At 43.2% G+C, this 9,142-nt stretch overlaps 1 protein-coding gene across 1 annotated transcript in view; it reads right to left on the bottom strand.

The window, feature by feature from the left end:
• Window positions 1–6,016: 6,016 nt before the first annotated feature.
• Window positions 6,017–9,142, bottom strand: part of Nxpe3 (neurexophilin and PC-esterase domain family, member 3) — a 32,745-nt gene continuing 29,619 nt past the window's right edge. The window contains exon 6 of the mRNA XM_013024100.1: window positions 6,017–7,277. Within this exon, the coding sequence (XP_012879554.1) occupies window positions 6,727–7,277 (551 nt within the window). The 3' untranslated portion in view covers window positions 6,017–6,726. The remainder of the gene's footprint in view (window positions 7,278–9,142) is intronic.

Below are 9,142 nucleotides of genomic sequence, written 5' to 3'. Positions count from 1 at the left end.
CTTTTTCTCTCTTCTTTTCTAGTTTTCCGCACGCTGGAAATTCCCGGGCTGAAAAGTTACCTTCACCCGCTGGGGACATTCCCCTCGACGGCCGGCCCCAAGACCCGGACTGGAGCGCGCGCGGGAGCCCGCGGCCGCGCCGGCGCAGCGCCTCCGGAACCCAGGGAATCCAGCGCCGCTCAGCCACTCTCTCTAGGACCTGTAGGCCTGTGCACAGACCCGGCGAGGGAGCCGGGGACTGGCTGTCTACAGCACCGGGGTTGTTTTTCCTTACTATGCCCATCAAAAGGTAGTAAGGTGGGCGGGGAAGGTGGCTTAGTGGTAGAGTGCTCACCTAGCACATATGAAGTCCTGGGTTCGATTCCTCAGTACCTCATACACAGAAAAAGCCAGAAGTGGTGCTGTGGCTCAAGTGGTAGAGTGCTAGCCTTGAGCAAAAGAAGCTCAGGAACAGTGTGCCCTGGCCCTGAGTTCAAGCCCCAGGACTGGGGAGGGCGGGGAGGGGAGGAGTAAGGCTCTCGTGTGCTTTCATTGACAAAGTACAGCTTAAAATAATGACACCAAAGTATGCACTATGTGGAACATGTAACTGGGGGAAGGGATGGGAAAAATTGGGGTAGAAGGAAGGGGTGTGATTATTTTTAGAAAATAGTGACATGAAAACTGGGCATCGATGATTCATGTTTGTAATCCTAGCTACTCAGGAGGCTGAGATCTGTTCAAAGCCAGCCTGCACAAAAAAGTCCCCCGAGACCCCTATCTCCAATTAACCACTCAAAAAACTAGAAATGGAGCTGTGGCTCAAAGTGTTTGAGTGCTAGCCTTGAGCAAAAGAAGCGCAGGGACAGTGTCCAAGCCTGGAGTTTAAGCCCCATGACAGACCAAAAAAGAAAACAGTGACGTAAAGATCACTTTGTTGTCACCTCCATGGGGGTGGGGTGGATTTATAAAACAATATTGAAAGCATTTCTCTTTGAGTTGGTTTCAGTGACCCTCCTTTCCCTTTCGGGACGTTTGCTACTGTAATCTCTGTAAGGCTTCCTTTTTTTTTCTTGCTTGTTTTGAAGTTATCCTCCAACCAGTGTTAAAATAGTTTTGTAATTCGACAGGAAATGCCTCCTGTCTTCCCCTTGGAGAACAGGAATATGGGCTTCTAGAGCTAAAGGTCAAGTCCTTCAAACTCAAGAGCTAATTTCTCTCACTTAACACAAAATATTAAAAAGGAAATTATACCCACAATGCCCTTAGTTTCATATTTTATTAGCATATATGAGTTGTACAAATTGAGTTTCACTATATTTTTCATGTACACAAATGATCATATGCACCTCCCCCTCCCATTATCCTCTCTTGTTCCTCACTCCTCCCTGCTAAAATCACTTTTAAAAAACAACAAAAAAAGCTAATCTTGTAGGTGGGGACAGGAGGGAAAAACTGAGAGAGATCAGCAAAGGAAGGCGGAACATTGTCCAAGAAGAAATGTACTAATTACCTGATTTATATAACTGTAAGGAGCAGCTGATACTAAGCAAAAGGAAAGAAATGTACATATTACCTGATTTCTAAAAACATAGTTTTATTGTTAAAGATCATAAAGTCCATAAGCAATGTAGATTAAGATGATAACTATCATTGTGAAGATTAAAAGGTATTTGTGACTTTTAAAAAATTAATTAATTTAAAAATATTCAGAGAACAAAGAAAAAAAGCTTAAACATCCAGCCATAACAGCCCATTTATGTAATAATTACATCATTAGCAAATTAGGTAGAGCTTTATAATTATATTATTAAAACTATTTAACATAGAAAACTATTTCAGAATTTTGGTTCTAGGACCCACTGGGGATAGCAATGCTGTACAAATGCTTACCTCCTTACATAAAATGGTGTAGTATTTGTTCATGACCTCTGTATATCCTCCTGTGTACTTTAAATTATATCTACATTACTCAGAATACCTAATTCAATGATAATGTCATGTGAATAGGTATTACACTGTAGTATACAGGAAATAATGACCAAAAAAAAGAATGTAAATGTCCAGTATAGAGGCTGATTTACCCCCAAATGGTTTTATATGAACTCTGCCTGACCCACTAATATGGAACTCACAAGATACTGAGGGACAACTGCATATAGTGAAAAATCTGCAAAAAAAAAAATCAAAACGTTAATGTTCATCATACTCAGATGACAGAATTGTGGATTTTGGCCACTGAGTTTTTCTTCTAAATTTTGTAGTTTCTAAAAATTATGATGCCTTTTTTTGTTTGTTCGTTTTGAGATTGAACTCTGGGCCTAGACACTGTCCCTGAGCTCTTCAACTCAAGGTGAGCACTCTACCACTTGAGCCACAGTGCCACTTCCAGACTTTGCTGCCCCGCTAGCTTTGAACCTGATCTCAGCCTCCTGAGTAGTTAGGAGTACAGGTGTGAGCCACCAGCACCCGGATTATGGTGACCTCATATTCATAATGGGCATTATATATTGAAAATAAACTATACATTGGCTGATATGCCAATAATCACAACTATACGCCTGTAGCCTAATATAAACATTTTCATAAGAATGTAAATTATTATGTCTGGGAATGTGGCTTAGTGGTAGAGTGCTTACCTAGCATGCATGAAGTCTGGATTCAATTACTCAGTACTATATAAACAGGAAAAGTTGGAAGTGGTGCTATGGCTCAAGTGGTAGAGTGTTAGCTTTGGGCAAAAGAAGCTCAGAGACAGTGCCCAGACCCTGAGTTCATGCCCCAGACTGGCAAAAAAAAAAAAAAAAATGTAATTTATTAACTACAGGAAATGGAAAAAAGAACTTTTTTTCATTGCTGTTTTTGTTTACTTTTTGTCTTGTTTATTCATTTATCTGTCTTTGGGAGGATGGGGAGGGCACAGAAATGGAGGAACAAAAGGTAAACAAATGCAGTAGTGAGTACCAGACACTATGTTGAACATGAACTATACAACTTGCAGGTGGGAACGAGGGGGGTGGGGGGGGGACTGGGAGAGAGTGAGGGAGGAGGTGACATTGTCCAAATATGTACTCTTACCTGACTTATGTGACTGTAGCCCTCCTGTATGCAACCTTTATAATAACAATAAGAATTTTAAGAATGGCTGGGCGCCAGTGGCTCACGCCTATAATCCTTGCTACTCAGGAGGCCGAGATCTGAGGATCATGGTTCAAAGCCAGCCTGGGCAGGAAAGTCTGTGAAACTCTTATCTCCAATAAACCACCAGAAGACGAGAAGTGGTACTATAGCTCAAGTGGTAGCGTGCTAGCCTTGAGCTGAAGAGTTGAGGGATAGCACTCAGGCCCAGAGTTCAAGTCCCAGGACCGACAAAAAAAAATTAATAATGTAAATTATTGTTCAGGTTAAATACCCTTTTATCTGAGATAGTTGGGGTCAGAAATGTTTCAGATTGGGAGTGTGTATTTGTGTGCATGTGTGTGCGCGCACATGCACAAAATGAGTTATCTTAATGTTGTGATCCAAGCCTAAATTCAAAATTTGTTTCATAGATACTTTATACAGCCTGAAGCTTTTTGTTTTGTTTTGTTTTTGTTTGAACTTTGAGCTGAGGACCTTGCACTTGTTGGCTGTAGAGAGCTGCGAGAGGCCGCACCTGGAAGATGGCGCCGGCTTCCGCCCTCCGCGAGTGCTCTCTGTGGTAAACAACTCCTTATATGGCTAAGGCAAAGAATCTGGCTTGCTTCCGCGCACCTGAACCTATTGGTGGTTCCCACATGGCGTATCAGGGTTGGCTACCCATCGGGTACTTAAGGCTGTGGGGAATTCTCCCCGGGGTTGGGGTCAGAAGATTGCTCAAAGGTCCTGAATAAACTGCTGGGAGAAGAGTTCGGTGTCGCGTCTTCCTTGGTGGTCGAGGCGGTAGCGACAGTTGGCAAACACTCTTAGCACTTAAGCTATATCTCCAGATCTGTTATACTTTTCAGCTATCGTTTTTTTGTAAGGTCTCACTTTTTACCCAGGCCTGGCCTCAGAATGTGATTCTTCTATGATCCTCCTACCATAGCTAGGATCACAGGCACATGCCACCACACTGGTTTACTGAGTGTCTAGGCTGGCCTTGAACATTTATCCTCCCTATCTCCCTACATCTGCCTCCTGGGCTGGGATTACAGACAGGAGCCACCATACCTGAGGAGTCATTTTATATAATATTTTTAATACATTTACATTTTGATTGTGACCATCGATTGAAGTCAAATATAAAATTTTCCACTGGTAGCCAGGCGCTGGTGGCTTATGCCTGTAATCCTAGCTACTCAGGAGGCTAAGAACTGAGGATGGAGGTTCAAAGCCAGCCCAGCAGGAAGGCCATGAGACTCATCTCCAATAAACCACCAGAAAAATGGAAGTGGCACTGTGGCTCAAGTGGTAGAGTGCTTGCCTTGAGCTGAAGGGCTCAGGGACAGCACACAGGCCGAGTTTAAGGTCCCCCCCCACCACCACACACACACACAAACTGACACTGTAGCTCAATTGGTAGAGCATTCACCAAGCATGCACATGGTCCTGAGTTTGATCCTTAGTGCCACAAAAAAAAAAAAAAAGATAGCCAATAGGAATAGTGGCTTAACCCTTCCAAGAGTGAGAAAATTTGTATACATTTTGCCCAAATCAAGAAGTAACTGTTATGGCCAGGTTCCAGTGGCTCATGCCTGTAATCCTAGCAATTCAAGAGGCTGAAATCCAAGGATCACAGCTCAAAGCCAGCCCAGGAAGCCAGGAGCTGATGACTCATGTCTGTAATCATAGCTACGCAGGAGGCTGAGCTTTGAGGATAGTTGTTCAAAGCCAGCCTGGGCAGACTCTTATCTCCAACAACCACCTGAAAATTGGAAGTAGCACTGTGGCTCAAAGTGGTAGAGAGCCAGCTTTGAACAAAAAGAGCTCAGTGAAAGAAGCCCAGACCCTCAGTTCAAGTCCCATGACTGACAAAAACAAAGACCAGCCCAGGAAGGAAAGTCCATGAAACTCTTATCTCCAAATAGCCACCAAAAAGCCATAAATGGAGCTGTGGCTCACATGGTATAACACTACAACTTTGAACACAAAAGTTCAGGGATGCCACCAAGGCCAAAGTTCAAGCCCCAGGACCAGCACACATACACAAAAATGAAAGAATTACTTGTCATAAGTTTCAATACATAACTTTATTAATTTGTTAGGCTTATATAGTTCAAAATAACCAAAAAGAACAAATAATTGTGATTGACAGGAAAAGTTTCTGCAACTTTGTAATAATCAAAAGCATTCTTTACATCAAAGTCAATTCTTAAAACCCTCAAACTTTAGAACATAAAAATAAACTTATTTATAGATTTTTCCCTTTTCATTTCCAAAAGTGGTTATTCTATAAGCATCATATAAAATTCAGCAGATAAGAAACAGTCATCTGTCAGGATGCATTGTACTCATAATCTAATTTCTTGATTTGAAATTGCTTTATACAACTACTTATAATTTAAGAATAATAACAACAGAATCATCTGCAAGTGATGGTGGGGCTCAAGTGGAAGAACTCCAGCCCTGAACGGAAAAGCTAAGCAAAATCACAAGGCCCTGAGTTCAAGCCCCACTATTGGCACACGGAAAGGAAAGGAAAAGAAAAGAAAGGAAAGGAAAGGAAAGGAAAGGGAAAAGGGAAAAGAGGAGTTCTAGAAAAGAAGCTGGGCGCCAGTGGCTCACACCTATAATTCTAGCTACTCAGGAGGCTGAGATCTCAGGATAGTGGTTCAAAGCCAGCCCAGGCAGGAAAGTGTGAGAGACTCTTATCTCCAATAAACCACTTGGAAAACCTGAAGGGGCGCTGCGGTAGAGTGCTAGCCTTGAGCTGAAGAGCTGAGGAGCTGAAGAGCACCCAGGCCCAGATTTCAAGCCCCATGACTGACACAAGGAATAAAGGAAAGAAAGGAAAGGAAAGGAAGGAAGGAAAATGGATGGAGAGAAAGAAAAAGAGAGAGGGGGGAGGGAGAGAGGAAGGAAGGAAGGAAGGAAGGAAGGGAGGGAGGGATCCTAATTATCATCCAATGCAAAGATCAATCCACACACAGATTTTACACATACTAACTTCATGTTTCCCTTTTGCTTCTGTCCTACATAAAGCAGAAAATATTAATATCCTCACTATAAAATTCTAATCAAGCACATTGGCTTTTTCAAGTAATTCAGAAAAGGTGAATCAAGAGAAACTCCAGAAACACAGCAGTCTTCAGTGTCCACAGGACTTCATTCCCCAAGACAGACTACTTGAGCTATTCATGAAGATGTGTTCTATTTCCTTTACAGGTGAGTTACACACATCTACTGCTGAACAAGTTTGCCCCTCCACTTACATCAGAACACTTCTTACATGCTCTACTCACCGGAGAAGCTCATTCAATCCTAACCAGTTCAATACACTCATTAGCATCTTTGGTTGCAAGGGCAATTCAGTGTATAGATGTTGTTAATAAAGAGTTCTACCATGGCTAAGATTGGGTGTGGGGGGGGAATCCTACAGGTAGATATAAATGTAGCCTGCATTTTCTGAGTTCGATACAAGTCAGTAGATAAAGTATACTCTTTTTAAAATTTTGTACATATTTATTTATAGCAGCTATCTCACAATGGGCCACCTGCAAACCTTCTACAATGCAGGCCTATTGGGAAGTTCACTGGAGAGATTCCTTTAGTCCTCCTGAGAGCAGGCTAAGTCTCCAAAGGGCACACAAAAGATAAGAACATGTCCAGCTGGTTCTTCACAATGACTTCATCTGGGTGCAGCTTGTGGGGTAGATAATGGGCTAGAGTCATCTCCCAGGCATCAACAAGATACACTCCAACCCCTGAGAACATCCTCCGAAGCACAGTGTCCAGCTGAAAGTTGTACCAGTCACTGTTGAAAAGGCTCACCTCGGGCCCCAGTTCTTGGGCATTAGCTGTTCGGATAACCACCACAGTCCTAGGGCTTCGATCCAAGAGCTGGACCACCGCTCGCCGGATGTTTCTGAGCCTTCGAATGTATACTTCCAAGGGGAAGGTGCTAAAGTGAGACCATATGGAGATGGCAACCACCGTGTTCCTCCCGCCCACTAGCCCATTCAGCTCATTTGCCACATAGTGGAGCTCGTTGCTGAAGACAGTGGTAAACCGGATAGGTGGACCATGGCAGCGGTATTTGAGTAAGATGTTGTGCTTCTGGTCCACTGCAAGGAAGGGACCCACATTCTTGGGACTACCCAAGTTAAACTCCACTAAATCTGAAACAAGGAAATTTCAAACTGATAAACACATTCAAAGGACAACTTTGTAATAAAAGTACAACAAATACATAATACAAATGTAATATTTTTTCATTGTTCCCTGCTCCATTTTGAATCGATGGATGCTTATCTAGCATACTCAATATTCAAATTAGTCCATAAACATAGCATGATCAGTAATATTATCAGTAATAATAGGATATATACACATATATATATGGGTATGGCTATGATTCAAGAACAAAAAAACCTATTTACCTTTTAGGCCAAAAAAATCTTGCTATTTGCACTGATTCTGATTCTTGAATATTTAAGAATCAAGCTGGGCACCAGTGGTTCACACCTATAATCCTAGCTACTGAGGAGGCTAAGATATGAGGATCACAGTTCAAAGCCAGCCCAGACATGAGATTCTTCAATTACCCCCCACACACACACACACGAGACTCTTCAATTACACACACACACACACACACACACACACACACACACGACATGAGATTCTTCACACACACACACACGACATGAGATTCTTCACACACACACACACACACACACACACATACACATACACCAGATGTGGTACTATGGCTTAAAGTGGTAGAGTGCTAACCATGAGCATAAAGGCTCAGGGACAGAGTCCAGGCCTTCGTTCAAGGCCCATGTTTGACAAGAAGCTAAAAAAAAAGAATCAAGGTGGCATCTACTCTCCATGCTGGTTGTGGAGCTTGAATTTAGGGCCTAGGTACTGTCCCTGAGTTTTTGTGCTCATGGCTACCACTCGCACTTGAGCCACAGCACAGCTTTTGGCTTTTTTTTTTTTTTAAGCTAATTAGAAATACGAGTCTCACCAGCTTTCTTGTCCCGGCTGGCTTCAAACTGTAATCCTCAAATCTAAGCCTCCTGAGTAGCTCGGATTATAGGAATGAGCCACAGGCACCTGGCTCACTTTATTTTGTTTATTTGTTTGTTTTGTTTTGTTGGTCATGGGGCTTGAACTCTGGGTCTGGGCGTTGTCCCTGAGCTCTTCAGCTCAAGGCTAGCACTCTACCACTTGAGCCTCAGCGCCACTTCTGGCTTTTTCTGTTCATGATATTGAGGGCCTCATGCATGCAAGCCAAGCACTCTACCACTGAGCCACCTTCCCAGGCCCTCACTCTGTTCTTTTAACAGATTAAATAATATGTTTTCCAGATCTAGGGCTACAACTTCTGTTTAAAAGAACATATGACAAATCAAATACCTCTCTGAGCACCACAAATGAACCTGGAGGACATTATTCTAAGAGAAATGGGCCAGGGGCTGGGAAGGTGGCTCAGTGGTAGACTTCTTGCCCTGCATGCCTGAGGCCCTGGGTTCAATTCCTCAGCACCACATAAGCAAAAAGAAAAAAGCCGGAAGTGGCTCTGTGGCTCAAGTGGTAGAGTGCTAACCTTGAGCTGAAGAGCTGAGGGACAGCGCCCAGGCCCAGAGTTCAGGCCCCACGACCGGATCCCCCCCCCCAAAAAAGAAAGAAAGAAAGAAATGGGCCAGGTACAGAAAAACAAATACTTCATGACCTTAGCTATGTAGTACCTACAAGTATTTATCACTGCCGGGCGCTGGTGGCTCACTCCTATAATCCTAGCTACTCAGAAGGTTGAAATTTGAGGATTGCAGTTCAAAGCCAGTGTAGAGAAGAAAGTCCGTGATATTCTTATCTCCAACTAACCACTAAAAAGCTAGAAGTAAAGCTGTGGCTTGAGTGGCAGAGGCTAGCTTTGAGTAAAAAAGTTCAGATAGGGGCTGGGAAGGTGGCTCAGTAGTAGAGCGCTTGCCTTGCATGCTCGAGGTCCTGGGTTCGATTCCCCAGCACCACATAA

The sequence above is a fragment of the Dipodomys ordii genome, unplaced genomic scaffold (assembly GCF_000151885.1).
Source record: "Dipodomys ordii isolate 6190 unplaced genomic scaffold, Dord_2.0 Scaffold73, whole genome shotgun sequence".
Taxonomy (NCBI): Eukaryota; Metazoa; Chordata; class Mammalia; order Rodentia; family Heteromyidae; genus Dipodomys; species Dipodomys ordii.
This window is presented reverse-complemented; position numbering and strand designations above follow the sequence as displayed.